Genomic DNA, 21,830 nt, shown 5'->3' on the forward strand with positions numbered 1-21,830 from the left:
AGAACTTAAGTTGTGAGCATTTGACAAAGATAATGACAATAACCAAAAATACATATTATTATTTTGCAAATACTCTCTGCATTTATGCTGGAAATGTTGAAAGCACAAAGGACATCATAATATAGTCCTTTTAATGTAAAAATAAATAAATAAACATCAGAAGGTATATATTAAATGTCACATAACTGATGTAATGCAACAACCCTAATTTGATTCAAGGATTCATTATAATATAAACTGTGTGTGTGTGTGTATATATATATATATATACATATTATAGAAAAAAAAACATATATATATATATATATATATATATATATGACACAAGCAATGTATTTTGTTTATGTAAGAGGTTGTGTTATATCTGGAACTGTAATGAAAGTCCTGACACACACACACAAGAAAATAATGAAGATGATAAAAACTGGAGATGATATTAAGGTTTTTCCAAGGGTAAAATTAATCAAGGGTTATTAAATCAGCGATAGGTGGCAAATGTGCTGACCATGAGACTAGACGGCCAACAGATAAACTAAGACCACAGACAGACTAACGAGTGTACGCATTACCCATGATTCCCTGAATAAACACAGCAAGCCCAGCAGAGTGTACGCATTACCCATGATTCCCTGAATAAACACAGCAAGCTCAGCAGAGGTGTTGACAAGCATCTGTTTTATCATGAATCATTGTCCATATAATGATTAAGATGCGATTCAGGAGTAAAGATGAAGGAAATAAAGAGTTGTCACAGGTCATGGACAAGCACAGGAAGATGTCAACAAATGACCATGAAACCTCAGTTTATTCTGTTGCTTTGCAGACAAAATAACGCATTGAGTTAAATTTATTTAAATGTGCTCCTATTTTATTTGCTCACATTCACTCACAGGACAATCTCACATCACAATAAGAAATCAATAAGAAGTTCACAGTTGATTCAGCATGACTAACAAACTATTTGTGGTTATTAAAGATATGTTTTTTTAAACATTCTATTAAAATCAAACTGATTATAGAAGTTCAGTTGTTATCGTTTGACAAATATTGCGACAGCAACCAAATATACATATTATGGGAGAAAAAAAACATGCAAATATTGTCTGCATTTATGCTCGAATAAAACAACCAAATAAACATATCAAAAGACAAAAAAAACAACACAAATATCCCCTGAACTTATACTCGAATTTCCCCATCTCACACATATGAGAGAAGCCGCTCCGAGTGGTAAACAAGTTAGAGGGGAAAATGCTTGTAATACAAATGAACTTTGTGTTAGAAAGTTCCGCTAATCGAGAATGAGTAACCAAATTTTCAAGTTAGAGGGGGAAAATAAACATTGATAAACATATAGAAGCTCCTATGTGCAAGAACAAACCTCTTCCGGAAAATGTGCAGAAGTTTATTGCAGAGGAGGTCTTTTGTGTGTTACACAGCACATCAAGAGGTTTGTATCTCTTCATCAAGTTGAGCTTCTGCTTTTGTTAGCTGATTGATGTTTCTATGTGAGTAAATCCTAAATTAAATCTCTTCATCAAGCGATCGGTCTCTGAAAATTTGGACTAAAACTGCTCGGGTTAATGTAGGTAGTTTTATGATCTCTTATGAAACTTTTTGAAGTGTCAAAGTCTCAGTTGCATAGCTGTTTATGGAGGGACAGAAAGCTTTCAGAATTCATCCAAAAGAATCTTCATTTGTGATCCAAAGATGAACAATCGAACCATACTCCAACGCACTCGCACCGCAGTCCACCTCGAATGATGACAAAATAGCGTGACCAACGTGGAAAACAGACAGATTTCATATAATGTATGTTTCAGTCGATGGATGTGCATTCTCGGCTTTTCCAAAACGTTACAACAACGATAATCAAAAGCGCGTGGGACAAAACAGGTCCCTCTTTGTAAACTTTGTTGAATGCGAGTGCCGTATGCTGCTCTAATGTCCAGTCATGTACGCCGTTGCTATCTTTTTTTAAACTAAACTCATTAAAGCCTTGCTAACTTAAACATTCAGAAGGAAGACACGAAAGAGAACTGTGAGAAGATTTGTGTGCGCTCATCCGAAGTGCACACATGCTTTTTTCAGACCGTGTGCAAATACTGAGTTCTCTTTCAAGTCTTGTGCTTCAGTGGCCAAATTCATACAAAAATTATGGCAACATGCCCATCTTGGCAAGTAACCTAGCAAACATAGTCTGATGTGTCTTAAGTGAACGTATATTAGTCGAGAAAGACATCGCATGTGTAACAGTATGTACTGGATCGTGAAAAAAACTATTCCTGCTGCTTGTGTTTTTAATGTTAAATCAAACAACAAATGACAAAGAAATCACTCATTGCTTTTGTAACTTCAATAATGATTCATCTTTATTTAATTTATTCAGTGAAGATAATATGCAGTGTTTATTTATATTTGATTACTCTATCCATTTTCTGTCTACACAAACTAACTACTGTTAGATACCTTTTAAAAACTGAAAAGCACTGTTTATTTTATTTGAATCTTTGCTCTACTGTATTTATTTGTAATGTTGCTTGTAGTTTGATTATTTGTTTTTATTTTCTTAATTTTTATTTGACAGTAGTCCTATTTTCCCTGAACATAGCACGTACCAAACCGTACCGGAAACCGTGACCCTAAAACCGTGATACGAACCGAACTGTGAGCATTTTGAACCGTTGCTCCCCTAATGTTTACTGTCATTATTAAAGATTGTTGTTCTACAAATGAAAGACATTTTATTTGTTTTGCACAGGATTGTGACTGGGTGAATGCCAAAGAAGCCATAGCGCAGATGGTAATGGGGATCTACATTGTCCGATCCGAAGGACACCAACCAGGGGATAAGCCTGTGGACATTGGTATCGTGATTGAAGGGACTGAGGTTCTCTGCTCTTTGAAGAACGTAGCTGTAGCAGTGGCCATGCTGTTTGGACTTACTTATGCCTTGAACCTCAGCTACCCACGAGAACTCAAAGCTACATTTGAGGTCATCCAGAAAGGGTTCTTTAACTTGGATGGACAAAAACTTTCACCAAAGGTACAAGCCCTCAAGAACAAGATGCTGGAGTGTGTTCTCAAAAGACTAAATCTTGATGCAAGAAGGTAGTAGCTGTGGCCTGCCCATTGAAATATCAATATTGTTCATCTTTCTAGGATGATATTTTGTTTTTTTCACTGAAAAATTGTCTTGAAACAAGAATAAAGAAAAACTTGTGATATTCACTTTGAGAACATTTTATTTGTGCATTAAAGTACATTTTGATAGACATGTCGGTCATTAAATATTCGTTTAAAGTAAATAAAGTTGTACAATTAACTTAACAGTAGTAGTTAACAAAATATTTCGGGTTTTCTAAATTAAGTGATTAAGATTAATTGGCTCAACAAGATTAAATAGTTTACAGATAAATTCCAAAATATGATTCAAATGAAAATGATTGAATCTTGTTGGTTCATATGAATTTTGCTCTTGGGTTCAATTTGCCTAAATTAAGTTGAGACAACACCATTCAAATGTGTGGAAATAGGTGTCATAATTAGAATAGTTAGACCAACGATTTCGGAATGCGGGGCGGACTCTGATATTCCGAGTCTGACATAACACAGAAATGTAAACAGGAGATCTTTGGCCTCGGACGGCAAACCGTAAACATCTTCTAAACTTTTTACACAAACAGTTTTAATCTGATGAACATCAACTGACACATACTATACTGTTAATTAAAATATAAATATATTTTATAACTGCATATTATATTATATATGCAATCTTTGTACACCGCAGACTGAACAAAATTAAGCATTGCTTGGTAATTGGTTGACCTAAATTGGTATTATCTAATTGATAACTAAAAAACAACATCCAACAGCCAACCTATTCAACCTAATTCATTGCATACTATAGTGAATAAACTGTGATAATGTGAGAAAAATTAAACTTAACAAAACAAAATTATAAATATACACACACACACACACACACACATATATTTCTAATTTCTTAAAATGTATTTTTATTTATAATTTCAGTTTTACTGAACAAAGCAAAAGTATAATTTTTCCAGACAGGTTGCTCCCAGAGATTTGACAGCAGCAGGGCTACAGTTAAACCAGGACCTCTGATCACCTTTACATCATTTACTCATAATGTCAGCTCTATTTCTGAAAGCGTCCAAGCGCTTGTAAAAATTCAGGCCTCTGCTTAAATGCTTTTTCAAATGTATTTAAAGAGTTATGAAACATGACATGTTTACTGCGGTTGCCATAGTGTTGTTTCCAGTGTAAGAAACAATTAAATGCGAATATTGTATTATGCAGAGTCTCAACCTCAATTCGTGGCGGTCCCAGTGGAACGTGCGCTGGAAGTAAATTAAGCGAAGGATTTAGGCTTTGGCCTTGCTTCCCTCGAGTAGACATTGTGAAGAAAAGCAAACCCAAACTGCTTTACATTAATATTTACAGTAATGCTCTTAGCAGTTACTTTCTGACCAAAGAGACTTTCAAGAAGTTTCTGCTCTTCTCTAGAAGTAAAGACAGATTTCAAAAGTCAATAAATCAGTGTCAGAAGTGACATTTTAATGAATTATGTCTTAAGAACTGCTCACTTGACACTTGGTTTACTTAAAAATATAAAAAAATAAATAAATAAAACCTTCACATTTATGCATATTTATTTGCTTTAAGCACAAATATGCATATATAAATATACTGCTGTGTTTTTGGTGCATTTAAAGGAATAGTACACCCAAAAATGGAAATTTGCTGAAGATTTATTCCCCCTTGGCCATCCGAGATGAATTGGTTTCCTGATTAGAACAGATTTGGAGAAATTTAGCATTACATCGCTTGCTCACTAATGGATCCTCCGCAGTGAATGGGTGCTGTCAGGATGAGAGTTCAAACAGCTGATAAAAACATCACAATAATCCAAAAGTAAATGACTCCAGTCCATCAATTAACACCTTTTTAACACAAGAAAAAATCTGTAGTGTTTGTAATAAACAAAATCACTGAGATGTTTTTTTAGTGTCAAACCATTGCTAAAATATGAGTTGACTATCGTAATATTGCTTTCTCAAGTAAAAGTCATCTTGTCTGAATCAGGAGAGAAATATGCACAGATCAGACACTATTTACAAGCAAAAACAATCCAGAACAGTTCTAAACGAATATATTGGTTGGTTTTGATGTGAGAGGACAACAGGGACTTTTTCACTGGAGGAAGCTTTATTATGGACTTATATTTTAGTTATGTCATGGTGCGAAAGAGGCGAAGACTTAAATGCAGGCAGAGTGATCATTCTTTTAATAATAAAATGAAACAAAAACGAACAAAAATATCCCCGAAGGGGAAAACCAGGCAGGCAGACTAGAAACTGCACTGTAAACAGACATAACACCACGATGGAAAACAACAGATCAGCACAGGATTACAGACACCAGGAGAATAAATAGGGGAAACAAACGAGGAGGGTAATGAGGGAGACACAGGTGGAGCAACTTAAACAATAATGAGGTAACAAGATGGGTGGGGTAAGACAATAGACAGGAGAGAGAACATGGCACCAAACAAACACAACACAAGCCATGTGCTCACAGAAAAACAGTCATCTGGTGGCTATCCTGGGCACACCAGCTGAAGACTGTGACAAGTTAGAAGTGATGGTTTAAAATTAAAACGCTTTGAACTCTCGTTCTGACGGCACCCATTCATTGCAGAGGATCCATTTGTGAGCAACTGATGTAATGCTAAATTTCTCCAGATCTGCTTTGACAAACTAATTCACATCTTGGCCGGCCTGAGGGTGCGTATATATTTTCAACAAATTTTCATTTTTGGGTTAACTATTTCTTTAAACTTTGATCTGTCCATCTAAATAATGAAAGCAGAACAAAGAGCAATTCATGCACACACACATAAAAAAAAATGATTGTAATATTTTGCTTTAGTCACCATCCAGACCTTTATGACATCATAAACGTCACACGCAAGGTTTGTAAACACAATGCTTAAAATAAGATTAGCAAATACTCATCTCTAGTGGATGTTTACATTGCTATTGTTATGATTATATAAAAACGGACATTTGTTTTTGCATCTCACTGTCTATGTATCCCGAACAGATTTTGCGTAATTCAAACAGACTTTATGTTTGACGGCTTTGACAAAGCATCTGCTATTTCAGCCTGCCCTCCCTTACACAGCTGAAATATCCACAAGCGTTTCTTGATTTAAGGAACATAAAAGCTGGAAGTTATAAAAGCCGCTTTCCTATTCAGCCATCTGAAGAGTTCAACTTTGAGGAAGAAAATACATGCAGTCTGAAGCATAACACAGGCATTTTATGTAACAAAACCTGGAACTTTATGCACAATTCAAAAAGCTAACAAAAAAAAAATTGTGTTTCTTTTGTATTATCAAATCTACAAAACACCTCGCTGTGCTTTAAACACCGTCAATGCCTCAGGTGTTCAACAATTCACAGCGTTTCTTCAGAGGTATGGCCTCAACTAGAATTCACTGAACATCAACAGAGAAGTATTGTTTTGTTTGGGAGAAAGAAATAAGACATTTCTCTGTGAGGGATGGTATCATACAACTAGTTTTATCTGTCTTAAGCAATAGTGTCTCCCAACCTTCATCTCAAGCCATCTGGGAGGTGTGGTTTTCTAAGCATTTCAGAAAAGATAACAGAACAATCTGCCTTAGAAAGTCCCAGTGGGTTCGAAACAACATTTTTTTTTTTTTTTTTTTTTTTTTTTTTTTTTTTTGCGAGCATTTGTTTCAGAGGTGTAGCTCTCTGGTTTATTTAGATATCTCTCAGGTCTCCTTACTCTCCCATTCCTTAGATATTTGTGTTTGTTGAGCACATCGCCTACATGGATATTGGCAATGTTAGGAGCTCAGAATGGATCCCTTCAGCTTTGCTCCATATTCGTCTGCTGCAAGGAACATTGTATATCAAATTTAAGTCTCGATGAGGTCTCTCTTATCACCTGTAATCCTGTTTTTATCTGGCCTTTTTTTGCATTAATGCGACAGGACAGTATAGCGCGGCAAGAATGTATTGGGGGATTGGAAGTGAATTGGATTCGGACTCAAATCTGCAACCTTTTGAGAACTCAGTAACTCTGTATTGTTGTAAACATGCTGCTTACCACCAAACCATGCGGATAAGCTCCTTTGTGATGTAACAAAACAATTAGAATATATATATATATATATATATATATATATATATATATGTATATGTATATATATATGTATGTATATATTCAAGTATTTAAGAATAAAACTAACAAGGTCAAACACAAACGCAGTACTGATATGCAAATTGGAATTAGAGAACTGATCTATGTCTGTGTCACAAATGCAGAAATGTTCTATTAATACAAGGCCTCTACAGTCAGGCCAGCATAAATTATTAGCAATTTTGTCTCGAACACATCTGGTGGAATTGCTCAGGTGCACATGGTAAATGAAGCACAGGTGTGGGGAACAGAGCAAGTTTATGAATCAAAGAACAAACTAAAATAGCTTTTGTGATCACAGGTGAGAGGAGGAGATTAAAAAAAAGAGGAAAGATTAAAGAAGGACATAAAATAGAAATCTATAGGGGAGAAAGCAAGGAAATGAATAGTGGATAAAATAGGATAAATAATTATACCAAAATATATATATACTGGACTGATGCATTTTTGTTTGGGATAATATAATATTTGCCACAGTAAATTAGGGATTGTGCAGGAATGATATATTCCCATGTGCAGAATTTAATTATAATTGAATCTGTTTAAAATGAAAGACCTGAGTTCAGGGACCAAATACAGGAATTAGTATTCTACACTTGGGATTTCAGTGGCAGGAGGGACAAAGATCCAATCACTTTTTATTCAGTTTACTGTCCCCAGATCCAACAAATGGGTTGAGAAAATATCAAGCATAAATGTGTCAATAAACATTAGCATACGACACATCAGCTGCATCTCTTTGACTGTCTAAGTACTGCCATTAAATGACAAGCATCCCGTATGGGCAGATTTACTTGATGCAATAATCAATTCCCAAGTATTTGAAGTCATTTTCGATCATCTTCAAATATCTAAAAATACAGTATTCCAGTGGGAATTGTGTGCGCTAAATATCTTTTTACAAGGGCAGATGGACTCTTTAGTTCAAATCTGTGGATTACCATCAGTCCTCTCTCACTCCACAGCAAAACAATAGGACAATTCACCAAGATCACATGGCATAAGATACGTACAGAGCTACTGGGATCGGTCCCTGAGTCTTAAATGTCAGCAAACAACTGTGGAAAGCTAGAGAGAAGGTGTGGGGAGAGGGCAAAACCGAAATGCCTTCTGCTATTGTTCTTCCAAAGGTCAAACCCTATCCAATCACAGAATAGTGTGAACCTCAAGATACAGGAAAAATAACAGGAATGACGAAGCAATTTGGATGTGCCGTGTAAAGATTTTCAGCTGATCAAAGATGTCCAAACTGGGATAAATACCTCAGATAATTATTTTCTAGTCACTAACAGGAATGGGAAAAGTTAGTCGCATTTGGATTACGAAGTAGAACTGCTGGTTGAGATGTGATAGACCTTATTAAGTTGTGTCTGGTTTGTTTTAAAAGCAAGTGATTAACCACAATTATGTACAGCCTTTTGTGTGCGAGGTTTAAAAATGACTAGTGATTAGACGCACAAAGTCATTTTTTCTCTGCTGAATAGCAGGTAAAACTCACGGCTAGATGATCTGCTTGGTAGATTGATGAATAATCCATTATCTCTTCCAGGGGAGAAGCTTAGACAAATACCTGCAGAAAGGCTCTTGAGATTGACACTTCTACAGATAATCCATTGCATCTGGATAAAGCCAGATTACAACCAAATAACATGTAAAGGCATACCATGTGAAATTAAAAATGTTCTCAGTGTGGATTTAGGGATAATGTGACCTCTTCTCTAGCTCACTGGCAGCATGAGCTCAGGGTAAGGATGGAATGGATGGGCTCCTCGAATCTGTGTCTTTTCCGTGTGATGTTTTTCAATAGTATTGATAGCTAAAATGTACAAAGCACATGAAAGCATAAGGACACATAGTCAGTGATGCCAGGCGCTGAAGTGGTTTGCAGATACAGTTTTTAATGTATCACAACAATGAGCAACAAACATACTTGATGAACTATTTCCAGAAGAAGTTGTTCAAATACCATCTACAATAAACGTCATTTCAACTATGACAACAGGTCTGTGACAAAATAAAAAAAGTTTCAAAACCATGTTATTACCGTAATACGGTACAGCTGAGACCTCAAACATTACAGTAACAAAAACTAATGAGACTACTCTCTATATATAAAACATCAATAACATTTTTGGTTTAGTTTATTTAAAGTTTTCGCCATAGAGGCATCTTTTTTTATTAAAACCTTGGGGTGCATTTCCTATGTTACCCAGGCGTTGAAAGTACGTATTGTGTAGAATATGATTACGCCGTGATCATCCCTTTGATATCCAGAAGAACAATCCTAATATCAACCTTTAGAAGGTTGCCCTCCTATGCTTGACACTATCCATCCGTAGAAAGGTTTTTTTTGGCTGCTGTGCAGTTGCAACATTTATGTACAATTACATTATTGGACCATCCTTTGTTTTTTGTATTTTCTTTCTTTTTTTTTCTTTTTTTTGTATTTTTTTTTGTTTGAGGTTTTTTTTTGTATTTTTTTTTTTTTTTTTTTTTGCTTTACCAGTCCTTTGTGTGGGAAGCATTCTGGTCCAGGCTAACACCTTAGCGCATGGTGCTAGCTGACAGCTCAGTCTCTAAATGCTGTTCCACATTCAGGGAAAGGCATAAGCCGAGTTCTAAAAGCCTTTGGAATCAGGACAGTCGCTCATGTTTTGGACAGAGGCAGGATTGCACCTTAGGAGGCAAAGATGTCTCTTGTGAAACACAATCAAAAAGTGTCTTCAGGATTAAAATAAGCGTTAAAATATTAAAAATCCAAATAAGAACATTAAAAAGTCCACAAAAAAGAGAATTAAAAACTGTGACATTTTACCTTAAACAGAAAAAACACCTGTACAGCAATATAAAGTAAAATGAAATGTTACTTAATTTCATCGTTTGAAACAATTTTTAAGCATGATTTGATTTAACCTGTCAAACAGTTGCATTACATGCTACTTGTTCATCTCAGAATAGGAATACCAAAAGCAATACATTTTTGCATTTCTTCATATTAATAAATTTGTACCATGCACAGCCAACTACGAATATATACAACAGCTTAGCTTTCTTTGTTCACGAGCCTTTTACTTTCATACATTAAGCCTTCTGTTACTTTGGAATGAATCACATTGTCCAACTGTATCAAACCAGAAAGTGATTCGTAAAAATTAAACACCCTTGACAGCGTTCACATTCTTTAAGTTACACAGCCAAAAATGAAAGAAAATGAAACAGTAAAGCAAATAAAAACAGTAAAGCAATGTCATTTGTGATGAATCAGTATTCTGTCTAGTAGGAAGCTGAAAATGTATGGCAAGCGATTTAGAAAAAAACAGAACAAAACCAAAGTTAAAACAAAAACACACAGTAGCAGCATAACGTCATAAGATAATACTTTGTAATCCAAGTATCACTAAATATGATGGAAAATGGTCTGTTCATGACATTAACAGAAGTGCCCAGAGTAGAATGGAAGAAACAGCCTATCCACTATATGGTAGTGTATAGGGGTAACACTGTGTTCAGTCCTACAAAAGTAAAGAAAAAAAATTAATAAAAAACAATTTTATAAAACAAATGCTTTGTCCCCCTTTTAAAAAGCAGCTTTCTTGTTTAAAAGAAGCAAATGTTCATAACCATTTTTCAACACATTTTGTCCAACTTGCACTTTTTCAAGTATACAGTACTACTTTCATGGATGCACCAATTGTTAAATGTCTCTGGATTGTTAGGTGTGAAACGTCTAACAAATGTGAACCAATTTGCTGCTGAACTACACACAAATAATAATTCAAACAAATGAACAAACAAACAAACAAACACCAAAAACTGATATCTATTAAATTAAGACATGGCCTACCTCAAATAATAATAAAAAAAAGAAAGAAAAAAAAATGAAATCAAATAAGTGCACTATAGTCCAGACACAAGCAAGTACCATAACAGTATAGCAATTCACAAATGAAAAATGTCCTATTCACATAATGTTCAAGAGTCTATCAAAACTAGAATTATTACCTCTTCAGAAAAGGGTGTGATGAGAGGTAAAAGAAAGAAGGTAAGAGTTGGCACAGATTATTAATATATTCTACAAGAAAAAAGGGTGTTGTATATAAATACAGCTTGTGGCAATACAAACTGGCAAACACAGGGGCATACACATGACTTCACCATTCTAAATTCCCTCAGTGGTAAAAGCATACTCTCTCGTAGGGCAAACTAAAAGGATATGCGCGTTGTCCTGTAACAGTTATATTGTCTCTTGGTACACTACACACATCAAGGAAATGCCTCCAATAAAGCTTGACATGTTTTGGTAAAAGCCATTTATAAGCAGGCTTCGTTGCTGTTTCAACAAATGAGAAATGTTATGTTCTGACCTGAGAATTTAAAGCTACTGAATTACACCTAACTAAACTAAGAGAAATTCTCTTTGAAAGTTCTGGATCATTATCCCATACAGTACATGCTAGCATTTGGAAATCAATCCAGCTGAGGTGCAATTTGCTATCGTGAGAATTTTTGGCTTGAATCAAGCTCCAAAAGAACTTGTGAGAGTTTTCCTATTCCATGTTTTTTTTTTTTGTATACAATATAAGCTCAGTCTAGCATCTGCAACAGTTCTGTCCATAACAAAAATCAATCATTTTCTTGCCAGCATATCAATATGGGAAAAAACAATCCTGAGTCAATCTTTTGGTACTGTAATTTTTTGGGTTAGAGAAACTTTGGAACTGCAGTTAAAAGTCTTTTTTCGTTTAAGCAAGGGATCCGTTTTTCACACCTATACACTGAACATGTCCATTCTCATACTACTGAAATTGCCATCTAGGCCGGACGCCGCCTTAGCCTTGACTTCCAACGCGTTATCTAAGTCATCCAGCTTCTGGCTTAACTCACTGTCAGACTCGTCTGAACAACTTTCGGTGGGTAGTGAGGTTTGAACCCCTGAGGTGCTGCACGAAGTTGAGGTAACCGTTGAAGGCAAGGAAAGGGGAGAAGGAGAAGCAGATGGGCAGGAAGCAGCTTTCCTGGCTGAGGCCTGGAAAAGAATATTTGGCCAGGACTTCATGGACAAGTGAGAGAGATGAGGCAAGGTGTTATTAGAAGAAGCTGCAGACTGCGAGGTAGATGTGGTGTTAGGACAAGGGGAGCAGACTGAGTGAGGTAATAATCTAGCATGCTCTTTGGCATTTCTCATTGCTTGTTTGATTGTTTTCTCTTTGTGCAAGCTCGACTGAAGGTGTTGGCCAAGTGCTTCATTCCCGCTGACGGACACGTTGCAGGCTATGCAATTGTACTTGCTCACGGCCTTGCGAAGCACTGTCTCTTGTGGATCGATAAATGGGTGACCAAAGTAACAGAAGGACTTCTGGTGGCGAGCTGCTGAGTCTTCATCAGCAAAAATCATCTGGCACTTTCTGCATATAAACTCGTGTTTGATGGACGGAACGATAAACGCATCTGGAAAGCCTGAACTTTTGGTATTCGTTTGGGGTTCTTCATTTGTGCTTTCTGTTGAAGAGCCTTTATCATCCTTAGTTTCAATAGCCTCTTTTGGTTTGAGAGAGTTGCTCTGTGCACTCGTTGACTTCATAGGGGGCGTTTTCTGCTGCGGCTCACTTTGCTTCTGCTGCTGCTGATGCTGCTTCTGTAAGGAATCCTGGAGGGACTGCTGGTACTGTTGGTACTGCTGCAGCAGGGCAGTTGGAGAAAGCCCAGCAATAGCCTGCGGCATTGCAGGGCCGTAGGGGAACAGGTTCTCCATTCCACACAGAGGAGGGAAGTATCCTCCCTGTACTCCGCCAGGAAGTTGGGGTGAGAAGCAAGATGCAAAGCCAGGGATGAAATAAGGCAAGAACTGTCCCCCTAGGAAGGAGCCTGGGTCACCAGCGATGGCATTCTGAAGTGCTTGCAGTTGTGCTGGGTCCATCAGTGCATCACTTCCCAATTTTCCTATCACTGAAAGTGGTGGCGAGGGCTTCTCCCTTTTCTTCACAATTGGGGTCTCGGGGCGGGCAGTGTCAGCTTCTCTTTCTTTCACCTTAGGCTTCTCTAACTTCTTGTCTTTCTCAGATTCTTTTATGTGCTGCTCAGTCTGATTTGCTGCCAAAGGAGTGGGTGGAAGAGGAAGTGCGGCGGGTTGGGGAGGAGCAGGAGGAGGAGGAGGAGGAGGAGGTGTCTGAAGAAGAGTCTTGGTTGGGGTACTGCTGAGAGACATGGCAGGAGAAGGGGTGGCTGGAGTGGGGAACCCAAGCATGCCAGCACCAGGAGACGCTAAAGCTGAAATACAGTGGTATAGATAATATTGAAATATTTGACTGCAAAATCACTCCTCAACTGCAACTATTTTCAACTCAACTGCAAGACATTATTTTGGGGCTATCCCTCTGTTATGGAACCAAACTGTAACAAACACTTTATCAAAAGAAGGATACAACAAAAAGAATGAAAACAAGCACACAGGCATGAAATCAACTCAACTTTAGGAGTCATAGTCAAACTCAAAGTATTCCACATTGTTACAGTGAATGCATGCATTAAGTCTTTAGGAAATAAGTGAATGTCACAGTTCTTCAAAGCAAATGGGGCAGTATCATTTAATGCATTAACTGTTCATTAAGCTACTGCACTGTGTTTGTCATACTAACTCACCAGGTGTATTTGGTGGAAAACCTGGAAGGGAGGATGGCCCATTGACACCAGGAAGAAGCACTGGTGGGAGACCAGATATTCCTGGGTAGGCAGTTGGCAGGCTAAGGCCATGAAGTGCATTATTGTCCACTGCAGGTTGCTGCTGGGCTGACAAGTTGAGTACATCGGTTGCCTTCTTCAAACGGTCAAGTTCTTGTTGAGCCATAAGCTGGCGGACAGTGGTAGGTGCAAGATAGTCTTTTTCTCTATCAACCTGGTTGCCCAGGGTTTCCTGCACTTTTGCAATGTGCTGCTTTGAGAAGATATGATCACGAATGGAAAGTCTGGCTGTATACTTCACGCCACATAATGTACACTCAGCCCTCGGCCCATCTGGGGAGCCCTGGCTTATCATGAATGGCTTTCCAATGTTTATTTTGAACTTCTTTTCTTTTGCACGGGCATTCTGGAACCAGACTTGCACAACACGTTTTGGGAGTCCTATTTCACTGCCCAGCATTTCACACTCTTGCATAGTAGGTGTGCGGTAGTCACTGAAGCAAGCCTTTAGGACTTTTAGCTGTAGGTTGCTCATTTGGGTTCTAAAACGTTTGTGGCCTGGTCTCTCTCCACCAGCTTTTGCAGACTTGAAGGGATTTGTACCTCCAAATGGACTGGGTGAACTTGGATCAGCCAAACTTGAAGTCTCGCTCTTGTCTGCACTATCATCTAGTTCATCATCTCTAGAATAGAAGTAGTCACTGTCTTTGCCAGAGAAACTGAATGCTGGGCTAACCATGTTGAAAGGGATTCTATCCTCATTTATGTCAGAGATTTGTGCTAGGCTCATTCTGTTCTCAATCATTTTTTCACCTCCATTTACTGTGAGATTCTCAACTTCGTTATTGGTCTCATCTCCAGTTGTAGCATCACTCACAGCTGTGTTAATTGAGGAGGTCTCATCAAAGTCAATTTTGTTGGCATCAAAAGAGGCCTCTGCAGAGCTCAAGTTAAGCCCCTCAAATTCATCACTATGTTCTGCTTTTACGGATGGTAAGCTCAATACATTTTTTAGTGCCATCTCGGAAGGTTTAACTGGAGTGGAAGATGCAGTTGGAGGCTCACTGTCATTCATCTCAGTCTTTGTGGTCATTTGTAGGTAGTCAGCAAAATTATACTTATTGGGACTTTGACCTCCTTCATCTTGAGGCATCATTGGACTTGGGGGCAAACTAAATCCTGCCTGTTTTGCCTCATGCCAGTGTCTTGAGCGAATGTGGCTATCAAGAGCTGACTTGGCCTTGAACAGTGCTCTGCAGAAGGGACACTTCTTGTGAGTCTGAGAGTGCCCAACTGCTCTAAATTGTCCCTTCCTCTCTCTGGCTCGGGTGTTCTGAAACCATACTTGGACAACTCTTTTCTTTAGGCCAACTTCACGAGCAATATGATCTAACATCTTTCTTGTTGGGTTTGAATCTAGCAAATATTTATCATATAGGATCTCAAGTTGTTCTGGAGTAATGGTAGTCCTAAGACGTTTATCTCTGTGCTGATCTTCTGCACTATTAATACCATCTTTTTCATGAGATCCATCCTCTTTTTCATCTAATTTACGTTTCACAGAGTTAGAGTTCACAGCAAGGCCAGAGTTGGTTGGAGTTGGCATCTGGGATAGGGCTCCAGACAGGAGTTGCCCAGTCATAAGAGAGTTATTTGGATCAAAGATCATATAGGGCATATCCAGTGGCCTTTCTAAAAACTGTGAGTGTAAGAATTGGTTCTGGGCAGCCAGGAAATGCATGTGCTGGTGCTCCTGCCACAGCTCTACTGTTGGGAAAGCGATTTTACACTGATCGCAGTGGTACTGTAACATTTGAGGTGGTAGGCTATTGTTAAGAGAGGATAGTGCAATTGAAAGAGGACTTGATGGGACAGTCGTAGACTGGGGCTGGGAATGGGGTCTTGACAATTGTGGTTGAGGTAATTTTTGTGGTGGAGGTTGTGGGGTTGAAGCCTTGGAAGATTTTAACTCATTTAGGTTCTTGGGGGTTTGTAAAGAGGCAGTCTCTACCAATTTAGTTTTTTCATGGAGGAACTCAGGTTTGGGTGAGGACTTCCCTACATCAGGTCGAGGTGAAGGCATTAAGGGAGAGCTGGAGCCAGAGCTGCTTGCTGTTACAACAGAGTTTATTGCTGACTCTGTTGGCTTTACTGAAATTTGCTCATTGTTCTCTGTGAATTCCTCTGAGTGGTTTTCATCTCCAGCTTCATCATCCTCATCTTTGTAGCATTGCTTCTTCTGGTGAGTAATGAGGTCAAAAATTCGGGGGAAAATGACACTACATTTCTTACATTGGTACTGCATGTTGTTGGTCCTAATGTATCGTTCATTTGTCAGCTCTTTCTTTTCGCTGTCTTTCATATCTGTTTGGTTCTCATAGCTCTTGCGTGCCTTCTGACGGGCATTTTGGAACCACACTACAATCACTCGCGTTGGCAGGTTGAGTACCGTTGAGAGCTGCTCAATTTCATCATCCTTGGGGTAAGCATTGGTATCAAAGAAATCTTGGAGTACTCGCAGTTGATAATCTGTGAAACGTGTTCTTGATGACCTTCTGTTCGACGTAGCATCAGTTCTGTAGTACTCTAGCATGTTCATTTGGGATTCAAGTCTGATATCTTCCAGTGTGGTCATGGGTGGAATGTTAAAATTGTAAGGGGAATCTTTGCTTCTTTGACGTTCTTTGAAGAGTGTATTGCGGAACCAGTGCTTTATGACTTTCTGAGGAAGGCCAGATTTATCTGCCATTTCTTGAATCTGTTCTTCGTTGGGAGAATTATTGATGTCAAAATGAGCACGGAGGATTTTAAGCTGATCGTCTGTTATTCTGGTGCGAGGACGCTTGAACTGAGACTGCCGCAGGAAGTTTGGATCCAGTCCCAGTTGTTGTTGACATAACTGTGTGAGGTCAGATGATAAAGAGTCCATTGTTGGAAGTTGCAGCGCAAGCTGTGGGGGTAGCCCAGGGTGCTGCACTGATTGCATCATCAGTGGTGGGAAAATTGGCAGGTCAAGAGAAACAGGGAGCTGCACTTGAGGAGGTGCAGTGGGTGGTGGAGGCGGTGGAGGTGGTGGAGGAGGTGGTGGTGGCGCTTGCTGAGGAGTTTGTAGAGGTGCAGGAGATGGTGTCTGCGATTTTCCTACAGACGTAGTGGCAGGGAGAGCGTTTACTGGGGCAGGAGGAGGAGGAGGAGGTGGTGGAGGTGGTGGGGGTGTTTCTGGAGATGCTGGGTTTATGGGATACAACTTGTCATATGCCTCCCTGTACTGCTGTGCAAACTTTTCCAGCTCCACGTATGGAAAGAACTGCCCATGCACATGTTCCTGATGGCTTTTGAGAATAAGCATGTTGGAGAAAAACTTTCCACACAGCCTACACTCCAGTTTGTCAGTCAACTCTTCCTCTCTATTCTTTTTCTGGGTTTTTTGTCTATTCTCATTGTACTGTATAACCAATTCAAAGCCAAAGTTCTCAAGTAATGCTTTAGCAGCATTACCTCTAGCTCCTGAGATGATGCGTGGTGGAGGAATTAGAGGTTCTGAAAATTTAGGCTTTCTTGAATCTTTAGAGTCTTTTGCAGTGTCAATATCATTGGCTATATCCAGTTTTGCTTTGCTCTCCTGCTTTTCTAGGTGCTCTTCAGCATCTCTGGACATTTGAATCTCAGACAGGGAAATGTGGCTTGACTCAGTTTTTGGTTTATGACTCTGCTGCTGTGCTTTCTGCTGCTGCATTTGAGACTGGGAGGCCTGCTGCTGTGCTTGCTGCTGAGAAAGTTGAAGCTGTTGCTGTTGGCCCAGCTGATGCTGTTGCTGCATCTGCTGCTTCAGATCTTCCAGGAATGATCCAGTCATACCAGGCATCCCAAATGCAGCTGAATGCAATGCAAGTTCAGGGCTGATGTTAAATTCAGCACCAGGGATGTAGAATGGGAAGAGGAACTGGGGCTGCTGGAATTGCAATAGGGCCTCTGGTGTCACTGGGAAGTGTGGGAAGAAAGCTGGATTCAGAAACTGTGGCTGAAAGAATGCAGCTTGCTGCTGGAGCTCATGCTGCAGTTGCATCTGAAGCTGTGCTGGTGACTGGGTTGGTGGGTGGGTAGGCTGCACATGGATGTGATCAGTAGTTTGTTTCATGGTAACTTCTTTGGCATCTACAGTGTTTTCTTTGTTAGAGGGTACTGGTGCATTTGTTGAATCTGCATTTCCCTGATTGAGTGGAACAGGGCTATTAGATGTAGTACTTCTGCTGCTACCACCCCCAGTACTAGTACTACTCTCCATTTTGGCGGTTCGTGCTTTTGTCTGATGAAGTACAGACCTCATGTGAATCTCCAGGGTTGAGCTTTGGCTATAAGCAACATTACATATATTGCATTTGTATGGTTTGTTGTCAACATTGTTGCTGGTCTCCTGGGGAACTGGGCTTGAAGCCTCTTGGATTACTTTCTTTAGCTTATGCAAATGTGACACAGAATTGTAGTGAACAAGGAGAATGTTCTTTTGGGTGAATGACTCCTTGCATACTGTGCATTTGTAGGGACGTGAGGGGTCTAAAAACTTTTCCATGGTGAAATTTGGACCTTTCCTAAAAGGCAAGGTCCGCTTTGGCTCTGAGCCCATGTCATCAAGCAAGGAGCTGCTGTCACTTCCAGTTGGACTGGCCTTCCCTTCTTGGTCAAGTTCCTCATCTTTTTCTAGTTCATGCTCAAAGGCTTGTGCCTCTTCCAGAGCCCGCATCTCACTTTCAGCAATGTCTCCATTTAGGGGCAGGTTCCCACAGAGTTGCTGTACTTCTGCTTCAGTCAGCTCAGGGTGACCAGTCTCCAAATGCTTTCGAAGGGCAAGGAATGTCCTGAAGCTGCGCTGGCACAGACTGCACATGGTGGCTGCACGGATGGCATGGTACTGGGAATGTATCTCAAGCTTCTGCATTGTCTTGAAAGCCAGGCTGCAATGGTTGCAGCGGTATTTGTAGACGTGGCGATCAGAGACTGAGAGCTGCTGCCGCTTCTGCAGATCGCTTAGATGCTCCTGCAGGGAGTCTGGGCTCTTCCTGTCTTGACTACTTGATTTCTTCCAGTCAGGGGCCTCCGCAGCCTCTTTTGGTGGTTTGAGTTCCTCACTGGCAAGTTCAGCCTCACTTTTGTCTTGGTCTATGCTGTTTTTCAAATCCTTAGAGCTGTTTCCTGTTAAAATTCAGAAAAAGGAAAGATTTTAGAAGTATTCCAAAAACATTTCATTATAAAAGACTATTATTATGACTTTTCTAAGGAATCCTCTGAAATTCCATTCATACATTTCAGATGACACTGTGGCTGCATAACTGTGCTTACCCATGGGTTTTCCAGATCCCTCAGGGATAACAGCTGAAGAATCCATCAAAGATGGAACTTTGTCTTGTAATGATGTAGACAGCAAGGAATTGGGCACTGTAACATCTGGGCCCGCAACCTGAATAAAAAAAAATACATCAGTCCCTTAACAGATTCCAATGAACATAAGATAAACAATAAACACAAATATTAATGAAAATAACAGATTTATTCAAACATTTTAAGCTTTAAATCAAGTAGAGTTATAAGGGCTTTCTAAAGATATTTTTCAAAACTGCTCTTTTGTGATTTTATAGGAGGAGAACTTTCAAGTTTATAACATATTCTTTGGAGAATACGCTAGGCCTAGGAAATGCTTATTCAAGTTATTCCCTGCCAGCCCTGACAGAGTATGATCTAGTTAGTAAGGCTGACAGCTTATGCATTTTTTTTCTTTTTTGTATTTAAAGGAAATGAATGCTGCACATACTGTCATAATTAACTTCTCCACACAGTCTGGAGCCACGCTATGGAGGTGGGTGAGATGCAGCTGCAAGTGAATCTTGTTGCTGAGGACATCCTGACACAAGGGGCAGCTGATGACCGGCTGCATGGAATGCTGGGACATGATGTGCAGCTGTAAACGGTTTGCATCCTTGTTACTGTAATTACAGTATGGGCACTGCTGCACCTGAAAAGACAGCATTCATCATAGTATTGCCATGCATTGCAGCACTGCTTTGACTGACTATACATGAGTGACATTGCAACATGATGCCTAAAGGAAATCAAATTCTAAACAAAACAAGACTCCAAATGTCTATAAAATCGAATTTCCTCCAGTTCACTTTAGTTTTCATTCCATGTAACTAAATTAAAAACCTAATGAAGTAAATAAGTAAATGAACTAACTGGAATGTCTGGAATTTCTAATCAGACAATTACAAAGGATGTTGATATTAACCATTTCAGACTATGCCTGGTCCTCATTACATGAAATACATTTTAACTGCAACTTCTCACTGCCTGTTTTAATATAACCCTTTCAGAAATGGTTCAGTAAGCCCTGTACCACTAAGACAGTGCTTTTTATGTAATTTAAAAAGTGAATGAATATAATCTAATCCAAGAATTTAATTTATACACAAATCTCAGTCTTGTTATTAAGTCCCATTTTTGCAAACAGATCAAAGAAACTAACCTGCTCATTGGACAGCATCTTCTCTTCAGCTGATTTGGGCCTCTTGGGTGGAGTGTCATTTTCTTTCTCCTGCTGAAGCGACCGCTTCCCTGCTGTAGCAGTCCCCAGGGTTTCCTTAGCCAGTGTATTAATTCCTGTGAATAAACAGATAGGATATCTTCTGTCACAAGCTTATTCTGGACTTATGATGCTGAAAATCTCCTGACAGAGGTACAATGACCCTCACTTTAATAAGACTGCACATTTGGTTAACATAAGCTTATTGTTAGGAATCTAGATCTGATAAAAGGTTATTGGGCCGACTCACATTATGTGAGACTGAGATTATGTAGCAAAAGAAATGGACATCATATATTTAATGAGAAAAAAAATCTTCAAAAAGCAGAAATTAAAGAAGAATTTAAATTGAATTACACCACATACAAACTGTGTGTATTGATTTTGAGCATGAATACTAGAGGATCCAGCAAAAAAAAAAAAAAAAAAAAAAATCTATATTCACAAATGCAACCGAATGAAGATATTCGCAAATAAATAGAGGTTTGAATTCATTGTTATTGCTTTGCAGGTCACGATACCATTATGCAGTTCATTTGGGGGATATAGACAGCCAAATCACCATTCCCAGCATCCCCCTGAATATCCATGCCTCACACTCTGTATTAGAGGGGGTTGCCATGTTATTTCCATTTCAGCTGAGCTCAGTTCAGCAAATCAGCCCCCAGATGTATTTAGAGTATGCTGCACAGAGTGATAAATCTTTCATTACCCCTGTATCCTCAGATACAGACAGTGTCCCAGCCTCCTCAGTCAATGCAATTTATCCTCTCGCTGCATATGCAGCGCACAAAGAAAGCCGTGCTCACAGTTCTTCGCTCTAATCTGGTCACTCTAGGCTAAATGTGTGTATTACTCTTATGAATCAAAGCTTAGCAAAGCAGTCATCGAAAATGGATGGTGAAAAAGATGTTGGAAAAAAAGGAAAGAGTATTTCTTTCTGCTCTGTGTTTATTTAAATATCTGCTGCGTGTTCATGCATTTTAATTCTTGGCATTACAAGGCATTCTTCTTCTTCTTTTTTTTTTTGTGGTCTTACATATCAGGAGCCTGACATATTAGCCTGCCAAAGAAAGTGACACAAGAAGGGGAAAACCACAAGGGCACAATGCAAATTTCCAAGAGTATCAAGAGTATGGTCTGCAGTCTCAAATAGCTAGGTAATCTTTTTTTCTCTCCTGGCCTTGATATCCCTGCTGTGTTGGGGGGGGGGGTGTCACATGCATTTCATGACAAACAGAAAACCTCATTTGCGAGGCTCCCCAATCTCATTGCTGTACTGAATCATCTGACCTTTTTTCTCCCCCCTCTGTTTATT

The 21,830-nt window shown here is 39.1% G+C and overlaps 1 protein-coding gene across 6 annotated transcripts in view; it reads right to left on the reverse strand.

Annotated features, from left to right (window-relative positions):
• Positions 1-9,138: 9,138 nt before the first annotated feature.
• Positions 9,139-21,830, reverse strand: part of LOC109055814 (zinc finger homeobox protein 4-like) — a 163,652-nt gene continuing 150,960 nt past the window's right edge. For all 6 annotated transcript variants that reach the window (XM_042751728.1, XM_042751727.1, XM_042751726.1 and 3 more), the window contains 5 exons: positions 20,456-20,589; positions 19,745-19,945; positions 19,276-19,393; positions 13,900-19,128; positions 9,139-13,527 (listed from right to left, as the gene is read on the reverse strand). In XM_042751728.1, the coding sequence (XP_042607662.1) occupies positions 12,029-13,527; positions 13,900-19,128; positions 19,276-19,393; positions 19,745-19,945; positions 20,456-20,589 (7,181 nt within the window). In that variant the 3' untranslated portion in view covers positions 9,139-12,028. The remainder of the gene's footprint in view (positions 13,528-13,899; positions 19,129-19,275; positions 19,394-19,744; positions 19,946-20,455; positions 20,590-21,830) is intronic.

Source organism: Cyprinus carpio, chromosome B24, assembly GCF_018340385.1.
Source record: "Cyprinus carpio isolate SPL01 chromosome B24, ASM1834038v1, whole genome shotgun sequence".
Lineage (NCBI taxonomy): Eukaryota > Metazoa > Chordata > Actinopteri > Cypriniformes > Cyprinidae > Cyprinus > Cyprinus carpio.